This window comes from Ciconia boyciana, chromosome 6 (assembly GCF_034638445.1).
Source record: "Ciconia boyciana chromosome 6, ASM3463844v1, whole genome shotgun sequence".
Classification (NCBI taxonomy): domain Eukaryota; kingdom Metazoa; phylum Chordata; class Aves; order Ciconiiformes; family Ciconiidae; genus Ciconia; species Ciconia boyciana.
Genome location: NC_132939.1, coordinates 45,468,326 through 45,485,379, shown reverse-complemented (window position 1 = coordinate 45,485,379; position 17,054 = coordinate 45,468,326). Strand labels below are relative to the sequence as shown.

Genomic DNA, 17,054 nt, shown 5'->3' with positions numbered 1-17,054 from the left:
TGAGGGAGATGCTCTGCGGGGGGCGAGCAGGGCAGCGGGGGGTACCCTTGCTGTGCTCGCACCTCATCCAGCCAGGGTGATGCTGTGCCCGGGAGAGGGCGAGGAGCCCAGTGGGGAGCGCTTGCCTCTCCCCACTCAGCCGCAGCCGAGCCGATCGGTATGCGAGCTCTGGGCAGGCGGCCACGTGCGCCTGGATGGGGGCCAGCTCCGGCCTGTGGGCCACGGCGCTCCGCTCTAATGGGGAAGCCTGTAATCCAGAGGGCCTTGCCGGGGGGGCGAGCGGGGTGGGAAAGAGAGACTCATTAAGCAGAGGAAAGTGCCTGACCGCAAGCTCCCCGCCGGGCTGGAGTGGTGCACCCATTTTGCTGGCTAATCAGCCAGGCACGGGGCTGATCCAAGGGCTTTGCCCGGTGATATCATCTCTGGTTCATCTCCTGCTCCGTTTGATGTCCCCTTCCCCTCCGAGGGGTGCAGTCGAGGGAGTCTCGTGTTTTTCTGTCTGCACAACTGTTTACTGTCTTAAACCGCATCCCCGGTCCCGCTGTGTCCCGGTGGGGAGCTGTGCCAGGAGGGCTGTGCCAGCCTCTGACCGCAAACCATCGTCCCCCATGCCAGCTCTGCCGCTGCCACGCTAGCTGGCCACAGCGGACGGGTGCACGTCACCTCCCCGTCCTGCAGAAGCCTGATCCTCTGGTCCTCTCTCCGCAGTGCACCAACCCCCTGCCAGGGCTGACCAAGCTGGAGGACTGCTGCGGCAGCGTGGGACTCTTCTGGGGTGCAGACCGGTGCCTGGCCTGCCCCCCCCGGCCAGGTGAGTGCTGCTGCCGCCGGGGATGGCATGAGGTACAGCCCACACCCTTGGCAAGCAAAAATGGTCGGGCTGCCTTGCATAGTCGAGGAGGCATGGAGCAGAGACACAGGTCCCCTGCTGTATGGCTCTCCTTTGCCCAAGGCCCCTGGGGATGGGCAGCATGTCCAGGGCGGCATGCAGGGCCATGCCTGCTCTGGTTTGGGTGCTGGCCTCAGGCTCAGCGCTTTCTCCCCAGACCGCCCCTGCAAAACCCTGGTGCAGCTGGTGGTTCCTGCCATGCCAGCCCCGCTCGGAGGGAGACACAGGAAAAGAGCGGCTGTGGTTTTAGGAGGTGCAGTCCTAGATAGGTGAAGGAGGCTGCAGACTCGGCCCTATAGAGTTACGGGCTTGCTCTGGGCCCGACACGGGCTTGGCAGGAGCTCTGGAAATAACACTACATCAAACAATTGGCAGGAGCGCACCCAGGGTCCGTTCCAGGGGCACAGGCGTCCAGCCCTCTTTCTGCTGCGCTCGGGAGCCGGACGGGCTGATCCAGTGGGAGATGGGGATTCCTCGGCTGCTTTGCTCGGGGTGCTCCGTGATGGGCAGGGCCCCTTGCGCAGCAGCCCCCCTCCCGCGTTGCGGTGGAGAGGCTGTGCTGAAGGAGTCCTGGCTGGAGGGAGGCAGCCCTGCGGGCAGCCACTGCTGACCAGGTCCCCTGCAAGGCAAGGTGCACGTCCGATGCAACATGGGCAGGAAGCTGCTCACCTCTCCCTTCCCTGCCTGTCTGCCCCCTTTCATCACTGCCTGGCTGCTCGTTCACATGCCTTCGCTGGATTGAAGAACTGAAGTAAACAGACCCCATAGTTCAGGAGACTTTGACCCCTGAGGAGAGCGGAAGTGTCCAAGGCGACAGGTTTTGTGCAAGCAAGTGTGGTGTTGGCACCTTCTAGCTCTGCCCAGAGGCTGTCCCGCTCACTCGCACGCACGCTCCCAAGAGCTCCCTGTTTGCTTCTCGTTGTCCTCCCTCGATTCGGTTCCTCCACAGCCAGGGGTAGAGCTGGTTGGAGCCAAATTCCTCACAATCACAGACGAGATTGTCAGCATCCTGGAACCCAATGCAGATCTGGGGAGCTCTGATTGCTGTCATCTTCCCGCTCTGCATGGCTCTGCTGTGGCCCTGGGCCATGCTTCTGCTTGCCTGCCCTCGTCCGTGTGGTGGGCCCAAGGGAGCCTTGGGCACATGCAGTATGTGGGTGACCACAGGGTCTCCAGGTTCAGCACAAGCAAGGAAACGCCCCACATGGGCCTCAGCTCCCTCCTCTTCATCCCCAGCCTTCGCATCCCCAGTCACGGCTTTCTTCTCCCCATCTCACATCAGTCTCCCCTGTTACTTGCCCTGTCTCTCTGTGATCCCCCCATTAGGAAGCGGGGGGGCTGCTTAACACTTCTGTTAGGCTGCAGATGGCTGCAAAATCTCTGCACCTCTTTTCTCTTTCTCTGTGCCAGGATGCTAGGTATCACTCAGCGGCCAGAGCTGCAGCAGTGATTGCTCTGCTGGACTTAGATCTTCAGCCTTCAAAATGTGTCTCTAATCACAGGCTTCCAAGACATGAAAACACGCACGAAATACCCCCATGTGCTCCTTGCAGTCAGCCAGCCAGTAGAGCAAATGCACTTAAGAAATGCCTTCTAGCTGCCAGCGGGTCCCACTTCCATGGCTCAGCACATGCCCTGTGTCCCAGCAGCAGCTGAAACTCAAGAGAGGTTGTTGCTGCTGGTCTTCATTGAGTGGGCAGATGCTTGTCTGGCTTTTTTTCGGATTAATTCCATGGGGATATGAAAAATGTATCCCCGTGGGTCTTCTGTCTTCCTGTGCCACAAGAAAAATCCCATTCTTAGTCCCTCTGGCTTTGGGTGATAAAGTTCCCCCTTGGAGACCAAATGGCTCTTGTTGATTTTGGCAGGAATTCAGGCTTGCTGAAGGGGCCGTTTTAATCCTCTTTAATCATGTGCAAGTACCTTCCTCCTCTGGCTACCTCTGACTGACTCCCCTGTAACTAGCCCCACATGCAGGAGACCACACAGGGCAAGTGAAGGGATCTGTAAGGCAGACACTCAATGGAGGCAGCCTAAGAGAGCCCGGCTGTTGTGAAGTGAGAAGCTCAGGCAGCTGGCATGCTTTCTCTGGTGTGCTGTCTTTGCAGACAAGAGATCTTACCCCAGAGTGGAGCCAGGGAAACAGTTCTTTCTCCATGATCTTACTACTCTAACGGAGCCACCGAGCACTGTGACCTCTCATAGCCCTGTGCCTCGTCTGCCAGGGCTCCCAGGTCCATGCCTGTCCAGTGTGAAGGCATCGCTCCATGTCATTCCTGCCTGTAGACCACATCCCACACTCACATCCCTTCTGTCTCCTGGTCTTGCTGGCCTGTGTTGTGCTCACTCAAAGTCACTGGGCTGTAGTTCAGTGACCTGGTGTCTCGTGCACAGAGATAACATGTCCAGTGGATGTTTCCAGCTTTCTTCTTGGCACTGTGGTCTTTGGAGAGAACTTCTCCTTGCGCTCATGTGTCCCGTGGAGGCGTGCACCAGAGCAGACTTGACAGCACTGGGAATTTAATTCCAGCAACCAGAGACAGAAATGGCAGAAGCTAGTTCAGTGTAAACACTTACAAATGTACAGAAGTGCAGCCAGGCAAGAGCTAGACAAATGGAGAACTTGTTTGGATTGACTGTCTGCCCGAGACACTGATTGTTAGTAGAGTCTGGATACGTCCGGATGTCTCCGTTGACTGCAGCTTTCATGTTTGGTACGTGTTTGTGTGCGGAAAGACATCAGAGAAGAAGAAGAATCGGAAGCAGGCATCTGTCTGAGCGAACCTGCCATGACCAATCCCTGCTGTTTTTTGTGTTTTGCCCAGCATCAGAAAAGCCAAGGCACTTGAATGCTTTGTCTGCATCCTAAGGAGACTATGTTAAAAGCTGAGTTCAGAATTAAGGTAGAGATGGGGCTGACCTGGCCAGGACTCTCTGTAGCGGGTGTTACATTAGTCTCAGAGGTTTCCTTAGGCTCTGCTCAGGCTTTTGGCTGTCTGGTTTGCTGCTGGGAGGATGTATACTGTTAGGCCCCTTCAGAGAAGTGGTCAGAGAGATGGGTATTCAAGCAGGCTATAGTAGAAGTCACTGGGAGTTTGCTGTTGCTCATGTAAGTGAGAGCTGAAGGTGGGATCCCCAGGATATGTCAGAGACAGCCCTGGGAGAAAGGGGAGAGTTGAGACCTTGCTCCATGAGCTGCTGGGGCAAAGGCTGTCACCCAACCTGTGAAAGACAGAGATGAGCCAGAGGCAGGGCCCTGGAGAGCAGCAGGACACCTGCATGCTGTCGTGCAGCTGCAGTCCTTCAGCTCTGGCTGGAGATGGCTGGATGAAATGTGCTGTGCTGCAAGACAGGATAAATCAGATGGAGACATCCATTGACCTTCCTGGGTCTTTAGTACTCGGAGGAGGTGCTGGAGCACACACTGAAAGGCTAGAACAGAGAGGTAGGAGGATATGGGAGCTGGAAGGTAAAACTTGGAGAATACTGAGAGAGGGAAAAGGGAATCAGAGGCTGAGGAAGCAGCTGATGTAGAGACACTTGGACATGGCTGGGAGGAAGCCCAAGGACTGGCAGGGTATTTGACCAGTGCTGGTGAGGAAGCTGCACTGGAGCAATGTCCCGTCCCGTGGCAAGCTCAGGATGCGGGGCTAGCAGCAGGCACACTGCTGGGCAGAGCTACTCCTGCTTACCTGCCAGAACATATACTATTTTGGGGTATACAGTGGTCTGTGGAGAAGAACACGCTGGAACAAGGTCAAGAGATGGTCCATGGAAACTATGGAACAAGGTCAAGAGGTGGTCCAAAGAAACTAAAACCAAGACCCAAGCTGCAGGTTGACACAGACCCCAGGGAGGGTGTGGATTTGGACACTGGTTTCCCTGAAGCCTTGGCCCTCCTCAGGCGTGCGGGGATAAAGGAAACCGGTAGCGGAGAGTTTTTTCTGAAGGCAAGGCGAGGCGATCTGCCCAGAGGAGGTCACAGCCCTCTCCTTCCACCTCCTCCCTGTCCCTTGAGACCACACAGCTCTGCGACCAGCAGCGCTCCAGGAGAAGCCCATACCCGTGATGGACACTCTCTCCTCTACTGCGCAGGAGCTACAAGTCTCACCTTTCTGCAAGGGCTTGGGGGACTTTTTGGCTAAAGCACTAAACCTGCATCTTGCAGGTCCTGGTTTTTCACTGCCCGCTGTCCCTTACTTCAGGCTGCAGTCAGCTTGAGCGTGGGCTGGGCTGCGCGCCCACCGGTTGTGCTCACTGCAGATCTTCCTGGGCTGCTTTCTCTCCTCCTGCCTATGGGTTTTAACTGCATTAAGAAACAAGTCTTTGAAGGCTATTGTTTTGTTTTTATTCCCACTCCCCATGTTTTTTCAAGTTTTTTGTCCTAGAGAAAAGTCTGAATTTCACTGGAAAGTTGGATCTTGTAATGTCTGGTTTGGCATCCGCAGCACTCCCCAAACAGACCTCCCACCGTGAGAGGGGTGGCAGCTCACCCATGGAGCCGTCGTCATCAGAAACACCGAGCAGCTCTGCAAGCCGCACGCTCCCCTGCGCTGTGCCTGCAGGCATTGAAACAGCCACAGGAAGCCCCTTGGAAATCAACCCCCTGGTCTGCTCTTGTTGTGATCACATCAGGGAGGATACAGGGAAAAAACCCAGGAAACACGGGAAGGAGGCTGTGGAGGGGGCTGGTTCTGCCACTCCTATACCTTGTGCCACAGGGAGTCTGTCCAAGACAGTAAAGAAGGGCTGGAGGTGGGGAAAGAAGCTGAAACTTCTGCAAGATTGTGGCAGTACCACAGAGAGCAATACCTGGGGAAGTGCAGCATTTTCAGGACTCCCTTGTTCTGCAGAGTGCTTGTTTTGCCCATCATTCACATGCAGCATTGTGGTCTCGGCACACAGCAGAACAGTGTTGCAAAAGTGGGGTTTTTTTAGGTACAGAGGTATCTTGTCCCAGCTGGAAGCCACTGTGGAAGCAGAATGAGGTTCCCTCTGTTGAAATGACCCTAAAAGCCAACAGTAATTACCAGTCTTTTTTTCCTTCAAGCATCTTTTTCACCTTGAAGATCTTTATTGACCATGAGTAGAGCAGAGGGCTTAGTTTCGTACTGCACATCAGCACTGGTGCATGCCCTCCTCACCCCTGCTACCATAGCCTTTGTTGGGGCATTTGAGAAAGTCTTGCGGGAGCCTGCCTACCACAGACCTCACGGAGGAGAGGAGAGTGGTCATGACAGATCTGGACTGAAGGATTCATGTCCTTGCTTTCTTGTCCATTCTGCCCGGGAGCTCAGCTTATCCCCACAGCCACAGCCCTGCCTACTTCTTGGTCTGTCATCTTCAATATGTTTTGTCTCTGGAGGCTGCTGTGGGCCGGAGCTGCTCCGCTCTTCTGCCAGTGAGTTCAGCAGCTGAGGTTCTCTCTGCAGTGGAGGCAGATCTTCTCTGCTTCACACTAAACCAAGCTGAGGTTTGACACAGTCCACCACCCCCACCACTCCAGATGCCACAAGCCCATGCATTCTGGTTCCTTTCATCTCCCACATGCTGGAAAACCCAGGGCAAGCAGAGGCACCACAGCTACCCTCATGACTGCACGCTCTGTGCCCACTGCGGGCACGGGGAGATGCCTGGGGTCCAGCTGGGGATGGGGTTCTTCTGTGGAGCCAGTCCAGGCTCTCCAGAAATGTCTGTGGGTCCTGAAAGTGGCAAAGGAGTTCAGCAAGGCAAAGTTTCTCAGAGAGATAATGCCTTTTGTATGATAAATGGAAAGAGTTGAAAGAAATGGGCTAGCTTTCAGGAGCTAAGCATTTCCTCACTTCTCATCTGACCGCAGGCTTGCCTCTTCCCCTTTTAACAGAGTGATATTGGCTGGCCTAAGGCAATGTATTATCTCACCCTACAAACCTTGCCTCGCTCAGGCCCTAGTGGCTGCCACCACTAGAAGCGGTTTCTTTCCATTTCACCATCAGCCTGAGCTTCTTCATCCTGCCTTCAGACAGCGTTTAGGGAGCCAGGGCCCTTGAGTAAAGCCTTTTCTCCTGGGAAGTGATGGACAACTTCTGAAGTGTGCCTGGCTGCTTAAAGATCATCCTGCTAGGCTGCAAAACGCCTCTGCCTGATTTCTGTGCATTCATTTCCCTTCTTATTCCGCTGTGCTCGAGTATTGTTCTATCTGGGGACAAAGGTGCTGGTGGGAATCCTGGGCTGTGGCTGCTTTGTGCTCACCTCTTCCTTTCTGGATCTGTGAGCTTATTGCATGCATGCACCCCTGTGAGACCCTGGCCCCACCGGGGATGCCTGGTGGCTGCAGAGCAGCCCCGGGCGGTGGGATGAAGCAGAGCTGGAGGGAGCGATGAGGAGAGCCGAGGGGCAGTCCTGGTGTGCAGGTACCTGGTGACCACATCGCTTCGGTGCAGCACCCGCGGGGCTGAAGCGCCTGGGAGGTGAGGCTTCGAAATCACACCCTCAGCAAGCCTGAATTCCCTCTGCCTGACAGATGCAGCTCAGCTGCTCCATCCCCAGCTTCAGACTCCGGCAGCATCCCTTCCTGGAGAGAGTGTAGACAGACAGACAGACAGACACAGGAGGCTGGGACCCCTCTGGCTGTGGGTGCTGACAGATTTCTGCCCTCTCCAATCATCAGATCGGCTTTTCCCCAGGCATTGCCCTTTGCTGGGTTCCAGAGGAACAGCCTCCCACTCCTATCAGCTGCATGGGAGAGGAGTGGGTGCTGATCCCCTTTGCAGGAAACTCAGGTGTCCTAAGCTGGTTTTGGAGGGGTTTGGGGCCATCTCTGCTGTAGTTCGGCAACATCAGAGCTCATGGAAGGAAACAGTCCTCTGCTTGAGTAACCAAGTACAAAGCTGGGAGTTAATAACTTACATCCTCTTGCAGCCACTCACTGTCTTCCCTTGCGGCCAGGTCCTGGCAGAAAGAGAGCAGTCTCCATCCAGTACTTCAGAAACTGTATTGGTTCCCCTTGGTACAGAGAGATCTGCTCACATTACATTACAGTTATTCTTTCCAGGGAATGCGAGTTTCTTTGCAAAATTAAGACATTTGTCCGCAGCCTCACGAGTGATTTGCTGCAGTAACGAGCTGCAGGTTTCTGCAGACTGGAGTCGTACGAGTGCTGAGGTGGCACAAGACCTGTACACTCACCCCCCATCACTGGTATTTTCTGCCTTGCCCTCTCCCCAGCAGCATCTGGCGGAGGGATGCTGCAGGATCTGTTTCTCCGCAAAGGCTTTTCAGAGAGGGAGCGGGGCTCTGACACATGTCATCGCTGTTTGATCTCTGGCATGCTTGGCTCCCCGTTGGAGGGCTCGCACATAACGATGCTTCTTCGTTTGAGTGTCTGTTATCACATCGTGCTGAGGCTGACAGATGCTTCCAAGCACAGTTAATGCCTCTCGGCAGCCCCGAGCCCACAGGCTGCGGTGTGGGAGGACCTGGAATCCCACCGGGGCACTGAGCCTGGAGCCTGTGAGCCAGAGTTTGTTTTCCCCTTCCCAGAAGGTTGGAAATGTACCCAGCAATTCCCAGTATCACCAGCAACCCCTTCGCCCCTAACATCCAGCTATTTGTAAGCACCCCCTGCTTACAATTCATGACTGAACTGTTGAAGGGCATGAACAGATTTTTCATTTTAGTCATTCATCCAGCCACTGAGGATGTCTCTGCACCCAGAAAACCTTGTAGCTTCATTTAATATACCTGGGGAAACCAGGCTTTCTGTTCTCCTTCCTGGTGCAGGCTGGTGAACGGCTTGTTGTTGTCCTGTCCTTTATTTCCAAAGTGCCTTTATCCTAGGAGGCTCGCCCCTAACTTTTGCCTTTCAAGAAGTGTCCTAGAATGGCTTTAAACTGCATTATAGGGTCAAAGTGTCCAGGACAAAGAGTTATGGACACGCCTGTTCTCTGCCCCCAGCGCATTGTTTGTGTTCTTAGCCTTTGCAGGCTCTTTCCTACCATCTCCTGCCACAAGGATGGTCTCAATTTGTCCCTAGTTCTCGAAAGCTGCAATGCATTAGGAATCTGCCAGATCCTCAGTACAGCTATTGCCATGGAGGGCTTTCCACATATGACACCAGGGTGTGAGCTACTGATGCCAGTCAGGAGGAATTTGAGTGGTGGGAATATGGCTGGACAGTCACTTAGCTGTTACACGCACTTGTTTCCAAGCATACAGTCCAGAAAATTAAAAAGAAACCCCACCCTGGGAAAAATCCCATCCTTAGGCAAAGCACCCTTCTTCCTACCCCACCCCATGCTTATTCACTTCCCAGCCCATCACCTCTTGGATTCCCTTTCCCTTGCTCCAAAATACGGTGCCTAAATTTGACCTCCTTGGAATTTATGAGCCACATTTTACTTGCCTTTAAAAATTTGGAGAGATTTAATTGTGCGGGTTATAGACCATTTTGAAACCCACAAAACTATTTTAGGCAGCAATTCGAAATTTTCTTTGATGAGAGTGATCAGAGCAGGAAATCACATGTAGTAAAAAAGGGGGAAAATATAATGAACAGGTCCTGGGCTGTTATTTCAGCATCTGGTCAAGGACGTCTGTCATTCCTTTCACTCTGATCCCTCTTGTCATGTACCACCTGGCTATCCAAGCTGGCCTGGGAGGAGCCAAGGTGACACAGCGACAGATATGAAGCACAGGCAGCACCTCTGGGTCACCATTTTGGCACCTGCCAAGCAGCAGAAGACACTGCTTGGGGAATGTGGCTGCTCCCACCTTTCCCTCTGCCCTGGGAGTCATCAGAGGCTCATCCAAGGCAGAGCTAGGGACCTCTTCCCCTCACAAGGAGGGCAGAGAGAAGGTAGGATGCTGGTGGCTGGCTCTACTGCCGGTGTCCCACACTGTCTGCTTCCTTCCCAGCACACCCTGTGATTGACAATGGGCAGGTCGAGTGTCCCCAAGGATACAAGAGGCTGAACCGGAGCCACTGCCAAGGTAAGGATGCTGCTTTCATCTCCCTCTCTCCTTCCCACATCCACTCTCAGAGCTGTAATTATCTACACAAGTAAAATACAGTTATCTAACTCCCTGATACAGATCTATGAAGAACGGTACTTATAAAAATCCCTGTGCTTTCATCGAGCATGAAAAAAACCAGGTAACACTGGACTACGTGACTCAGCTGATACACATAGTCAGCGCGTAGTTGGGCCAGCACAAGAAAGCTGACCTAGCAAGTCCTACTGACACAGTAAGGACCTATGTTGCTGCTCTGCTACGTGAGACTGTAAAAACACTTCTCCCGTCGTCTGAAGCAACAGAAATTCTGTTGCTTGAAAATATTTGGGAAGGTTGTTGGCTCGTTCAGTTGTTCATTTTCAAGTGGGAGAGTGCCATAAAAGCGAGTCCTCCTGTTCCAAGCATGTCGCTTGCCCATGCTGCCAGGCTGCCCTGCCTGCCCCACGCTGCTAGGGTCTACCCATTTCTCACTCCCGCGGTCCCTCAGCTCTGTATGAGGAAGGTGCCATCTCTCCGCTTTTCTCTCCATGTTTATTTGGCATCTCTTGCCCCACAGGGCTAGTGTTTTTCCTTGCTCTGACTGAAGTGGCATTTTATGGTTCCCTTCTCGTGATTCATGATAAACTGAGAGGTGTCATCTTGAAGATGCAGCAGAGAGCCTGGGCCCCGGCCGTGCAAACCCAGGGCTGGCAATCCAATGACTCATCTCATTTAGCTGGGACTTTCCACCATGCTTACTTAATTAATGATTCAACCTCCCCACGTTGTCCTGGGGGAGAACTTTCAACAAAGCAACAGCTTCTATTCTCCTTCATGCTCAGATCTCATCCCTTATGCAGCCACAGACAGTGCTGTGGGTATGAGGAGCTACCCCAAGACATCGAATAGGAGTCGGAGGAGCAGAGCAGCTGAGGGACCCATGTCAGCGAGCAGAGACCTGCGGCGTCTGCTCTGGATTTGTGTCCCCTCTGGACCAGGGAGAGGCTCAGCGCTCTGAGGAGCAGAGGGAGATGACAGTGTGGAGTTGGCTAGGAAGATGTTTTTGCACATGAACCATGAACCAGAGATTTGTGCCTCTGCGTGCTCCTTTGTAGCTGGGCTGGAGAAGTACTGTTCTGCAGAGGGTCTGCTGCCTTGAGGTGCTTTTCCCATCTCTGCTGTTGCAGCGGGACATGTGTCAGGAAGCCCAGCACCTCACTTAGGGTCCAGAGTGAGCAATTTGGCTGATAGACTGTGAGAGAGGCTATACGGGGCCTTCTCTTGCCAGCCCAGGTAGGAGGGGAGCCAAGGGGCTGGACAGCAGCTGATGGTTCCTGAGGTCATTGGCTGTAGGAGAGGAGCTGAGCTGGGAAGAAGCTGAGCTCTGGCTTTGCAGGCTGTCGTCAAAGCACAAATGAGTGACTGGAGGGGTCCCCGGCAAGAGCCCACTTTCCTCTATTCTGTGTGGACAGAAAGGGTTGTCTCTGGTGCCTTCCAGCAGAGGAACAAATGGCTTATCTCTGCAAGATCTCCCTTCCTTTCCTTTCTTCTCTGCATCCCATTGACTAGGAACAAGGCTGCAATGAGTCGGAGTTGAGAGTGCCTGGCAGACCCCGTCAGGAAACCTCCCAGTGCTGCTGGGACCAGCAAGAATGGCACTGGAAGGGATAATGTGGTTGCTAGACATGAGGCAAAGATTGTCTTGGAGGCTGCAGGCTGGGGTGCCTGGAGACAGTGGTAGGGAGGTGTGCATGCACAGGGGTCACTGCACAGGACACACACCAGCACCTTGGTGTCCGTATATCCTTGGTGTCTGTATATCCTTGGTGTCTGTTGCTGAATCAGGTCCTTTCTGCTCTACCAAGTACCAGGGTAAACCAGCCTGCACCTTTCTACCACGGGCTGCCTGACCCAGCGTGGCTGTTTCTAAGGAGCATCGGCAAGCTTGTGTGGGGTGGGAAGAAGCAGCTGAGACAGCATACAGATCTTGGTTAGTGGTCCCTGAGGCCTCTTCTTGTGGGCTAGCCCCATCCCTGGCATGCCGCAGGGGGTAGGAGTGCATGGCCCCGAGCGTGCCTGCCTGCTTCTGTTCCCCGTGGGGCTTTCCACTGCAGGTGGGTCCTCTGCTGCCAGTGGAATAGAGGGGGTTGGACTGAGGCTGGGACGTGGCTGTTTTAAATTAAGCTCATAAAGTCCTGCACTCGGTGCTTGTTTGTTTTGTGCTCTCATTACTCTAATCCCTTCAATCCCTTTGCTTATGTGGAGGCCAAACACTTCATCCAGTTGGTATGTCGGAATGACATGGCACTGTGACTGTGCCGGGGAGTGAAAAGGAATGAGCCCCGAAGCTCCTCCAGAGAGCCCAAGCCTCTTCTCTGAGTGGGGTTCCCAGCACATTTGGGGGTCTGGCCACTGGTTGTTCTCATGAGCTCTGTCCTGCGCTTGGTACAGAGCAGGAAACCATTACATTATGCAGCCAAACCCTACTTCCCCCTGGCCCGCTGCACATCCCTATAGCATTGGTACTTCCAATTGACTGAATGTCATGGCCTGCTCTTGATGGCCCCTGTGTGTCTCAACCATGTATGGGGCAGCTGGTGGGGTGAATGAGGGAGTTTAAGAGCCCAGGAGTGGGGAGGACCTCTCAGGTCATTAAGTCTGAACTCCAGCTGTTATAGCTGGCTGTGTGACACCCCAGCTTCCATCAAGCAGTGGTGCTTCAGCTCTGAAGAATAAGGTAGTGCTGGGAAGGCCATTCCTGAGCCTAGCTGCTCTCAGTCAGGCTCTTTCAGTATCTCCATTCTTACAAGTGTCCCAGCAGCCCACCTCTGCACCCCTTCCACCTTGAGACAGTCTCTAGATCACCACTGGGTACTCTCAGGGCACCTGAGGTCTCACCAGGGCCTTGTACACTGGCATTTGGACTGCCCTGTGCCTTTGGAAAGTGTTTGGCATGATGCTGCCTAGCATCACGTTGGCATTTCTTGGTCTCAGCAGCTCACAGCTGTCCTGTGAGCAGCGAGTGTGCCCAGGTCCCTCTCACTGCCTGCTCCCACCTCTTAGCTTGTAGTATATGTTCCTGTGATTTGTCCCAGGGTGGTGCTGAGGTTCATCCCACTCCTGCTGCTCCATGCTCCCATCCAGCTCTTCCTGTACTGCTTGTGCCTCCTGGTTTCATCAGCATGCTGACTTTTCTGGGCCAAGCTCTTTAGTGAAGATACAAAGCTACATTAATCCATGAGGAGGGCTCCCTCCTCACTCTCCACCATGAAAGCTGCCCTCAGCTCCCCCTTATGCACCTTTTGCCAAACCCTGTCTTCTCTGGCTTAGCTCATACATTCCTACATGGTGCTGTAGGAAAGGCTCTCCTGCAGGCCAAATGGGTGAACCTGACGGTGTTTCCCTGAGATAAGCCCAGCTCCCTTCCCAAAGACTGTGTCTGATGCATGCTGAGTCAGAGGCAGAGCTTGAGGCAGGGCTTGAGCTTGGTGACTTCCAGCTTGCTCAACCTGTTCCTAGAAGAAGACACTACAGCGGTGAGCCACAGCCTGGCCCACCATTCCTCCGCCTGCAGAGGGGATCAGTCATTGCCCTCCCTGCATGTTGGCAGTGAGTTTCTCAGCAAGGATCCTCTATGGATGACAGCTTCATACGAGCAGGACCAGGGATGAGGTGAAAGGACAGGATTCACCAGTCCAGGCTTGCAAACAATAACCATGATGGCCATAAGAGTGACCCTGCTGGGATGGCTCACTGTAGGGGCCACAACTGTTTTCCACAAGGGCCACGAAGCAGAGCAGTCATTCACAAGCCATCCCTGCAGTGACCAAGCTCTGTGCCACAGGCGTGGGACTGCTGTCACCGCGGAGGTCCCCACCGCATGGCTTGGTGGAGAGGCTGCCTTGGACACCAGCCTGGCTGAGACCCCCTCGGTCTGCGGCACCTGAATGGGAGGCACTGGGTAGGGGGTTCAGTTCACCCTCAGCTTCTTCACATCTCACCAGGCTCTCTCCTGTCCACAGATATCAACGAGTGCTTGATGCAGGGCCTGTGCAAAGATGCCGAGTGTGTGAACACCCGCGGCAGCTTCCGCTGCACCTGCAAGCCTGGCACCATGCTGGACCCATCCCGTAGCCATTGCATCTGTAAGTGCTCCAGGGAACCCCTCAGTTTGGGAAGGGGCCTCAGGAGGACCCCACGGCTGAGTGGAGGCTGCAGCGTACTTCACGTCTCTTGCAAGAGCAGTTGAGTTACGCTGTCCTGCACTTGTGTTCAGGATGGGTCCCCATGCCTCAAGCCCTCTTCATGCATTGTTCTTCTCCATGGACATCTCATGGCCCCTGCGGAGCCTGGAGGGGACGTGCCTGCGGTGCGGCAGCAGAGGACACAGCCTCCTGGGTTGAGACAGCTCCCACAGGAGCTGGATTTGCTTGGGGCTGGCACTGCTGGGGGGATGGCCTGATGGCTGAAGGCCAGGGGATGCTCTGGGAAGAGGATGGGGCAGCCCTCAGGACAGGCTGGGAGGCATGGGCAGAGAAAGGCCTGAGGGGGAGAGATCAAGTCTCCCCTGATCTCTCTTTGGAGAGCGCAGAGCTTGACCTCTGTCACTGACCATGCCATTGTGTTTCAGCGGACAAAGCAGTGTCGATGGAGCAGGGGCTGTGTTACCGCTCCACAGCTGGAGGCGTGTGCTCCTTCCCCCTCTCCCACCGCATCACCCAGCAGATCTGCTGCTGCAGCCGTGTTGGCAAGGGCTGGGGGAAGAACTGCGAGGAGTGCCCCGTGCCCGGCTCAGGTGAGACGTACCTGCTTCGGCTTTGCCTGCTCTGTTTAGACTGGGGTTTGGGCTTGCCTGAACTTGCTGCCACGCAGACGGCTGCAGGACCCAGAGCTGAGCGGTGCAAATGCTGGCCTGTGAGATGGGTACAGCAGCACAGGAAGCAGACCTGGATAATACTGGGAAGACAGAGAAATCCCTGATGGGAAACCACTCTGTACCAGAGGGAGAGCACAGCCATGTCTGTGCCTGGCTTTGCTCGACAGCCCTTTTGTCTATCGTACATCTTCTGCTGGGATGAAAGCCAGGTGAGGATGAGTTTGGCATATCTCAGCATGGGGTAGGGTGGAGGGGAAAGCACCGAAATCCTCAGGGCTGGGAAAAATCTTCAGGTGGTTTGTGCAGAGCATCTTGAGTGATGTGCAAAGCGCTCAGTGCCGAGGTACCAGGGGTTTGCTTTTATCTGCTCCCTTGCTCAGCTTGCACCTTCCTGTGGCATGATCCCTTCCTAGCAGTACTGACCCAGGGGAGGGGTTTAGTTTTTGGTGTCTGGGAGTACCAGCCAGTGCCTGTTAGAAACCCACCCTGCCTTGTGAGCAGATTCCTCCTGCTTGAAGCATCCACCCACTGCGGCCCAGATGTGTTTCTATAAGGATTTAACCCTTAGAAATCTCCAGAAAATGGCAGGATGGGAGAAGCTGGTACCTCCATTCACATACTTGCCTATCCATCTTCACTCCTTTCTTCCACTTGTCCCACCATCATGTCTGGGTTCGGTAAGCCAGGTGATCCCTGCACCAGCCTCTTCCTTCCAGCCTCTAGCCTCTAAAGCTTTAATTTGATTTTCCCTCGCAGAAGCCTTCAAGGAGATTTGCCCAGCAGGACATGGCTACACCTACTCCAGCTCTGATATCCGCCTGTCGATGAGGAAGGCAGAGGCAGAAGAGCTGCCCCTCAGCTTGGAAGAGCAAGGGGAGAGCAGCAACTGGACATTGGACTGGGCAGCAAGGAGACAGCAACTGCAGGACAGCCTGCGTGGGAGCGTCCTGGAGGCATTCCCCCACCCTGGCACCTTGGCAGGAGAGGGTAGTGTGGGGTCCACTGCTTAAAGCTGCTCTATCTGGGCCCCTAGCAAGGGTGGGCAAATTCCCAGGTCCTGCCATGCCCCCATGGATGGACTTCTAGTTGATAAGGGCTTCCTACATCTGTATGAATATGCAAGGTGTTCTTCAGCTCTACTAGTGTTCCTGGGGCATGAGACACCACGTCTTCCAGCCTTTGGAGAGGAGGTTGAGTGTTTCAGGCTCCTGCGACTGCATCTTTGCAGTTGGTGCTGGCTGGCCAGGCTGCCTCCTGAGGACCTCAGGCCTGCGTGGCAGCCCTGGCACTGCAGTCCGTGGGCTTTTGTCCAGCCCAGCTGGAGGGAAGTGTGACCAGCTGCTTGTGCCAGCACCTGCTGGAGCGGAAGCTCCTGGGGTCTGTGCAGTGCCAGGAGAGGAGTCTGGGTGTGTTGGCTTTGGGAACAAGCTCTTGGGGAGGAGCGTGAGGGACTGAGCAGCAGTGTCTTAGGGGTGGGGTGAAGTTAGGGCAGCCAGGGTTTGAGGAGGATGCCTGCCTGCCTTGTCTCTACTCACCATGCACTGTTTCACTTTCCAGGTGAAGTTTCTCCTGCTGCGCAGGTGAGTAAGGTTTGTCTTGCTACATCTGGGTGCATCCACGGTAGCTTGATGGGTAGGAAGGGGGGTGTCATACAAATAGGTGACAGGGAGGTGTGAAATGTGGTCAGAGAGAGCACTAAAGAGAGCAGGTAGCTGCTGCCGGAGGGAAGAGCGTATGAACTGCAAACCCTATCACCCTGGCTGAGTTGCTGTGGCTGAAGGCACGGGTGCCACATGCCTGCTCAGCCCTTGCTAAGAGGCCATTAGCTCAAACCAACAGGAGCTGAGTTCCTGTTCCGCTGCACTAGCTCATGGGCAGCGTTGACTCCAGCTGGTGTTTGCTGGGGCTGTGGTAGCAGCCCAGGCTGAGGCTGGAGCTGGCTGAGGTGTGGGTGCTCACTCCCCGCTGTCAGCCTGGCCTGGCTATAGGGCTGATGGGCAGCAGGGGAAGGGGAACTGATGCAGTCGGCTTGGGGAGTGCTCCTCTCACGGAGCCCGGTGTTGTGTTCAAGCCCAGCTCGCAGGCAGGTCTCCCCGTGCTGGTGTGGGTGCAGCAGAAACTCCACCAAGCAGTCGGGGCGGGGGTCTCCCACGCTGGCTGCGTGAAATCACCATGTCTGGTGGGAACAGCCTGGGGACTGATTCTCTGCCAGGCTCTCCTGGGGCTGGGTTTCTTCATTATGAGTCTCACTTGAAAAATGTGTGTCTCTTGATCCCTGCTGTCAGTAGAATTTGGGCCATATCTCTCCTGAGCATC

General features: G+C 54.7%; 1 protein-coding gene across 4 annotated transcripts in view; it reads left to right on the top strand.

The window, feature by feature from the left end:
- The window catches only part of LTBP2 (latent transforming growth factor beta binding protein 2), a 75,421-nt gene that overhangs the window by 39,777 nt on the left and 18,590 nt on the right, over positions 1–17,054 (top strand). For all 4 annotated transcript variants that reach the window (XM_072865068.1, XM_072865071.1, XM_072865067.1 and 1 more), the window contains 6 exons: positions 709–811; positions 9,785–9,859; positions 13,885–14,007; positions 14,493–14,657; positions 15,495–15,725; positions 16,296–16,318. In XM_072865068.1, coding sequence (XP_072721169.1) covers positions 709–811; positions 9,785–9,859; positions 13,885–14,007; positions 14,493–14,657; positions 15,495–15,725; positions 16,296–16,318 — 720 coding nt within the window. The remainder of the gene's footprint in view (positions 1–708; positions 812–9,784; positions 9,860–13,884; positions 14,008–14,492; positions 14,658–15,494; positions 15,726–16,295; positions 16,319–17,054) is intronic.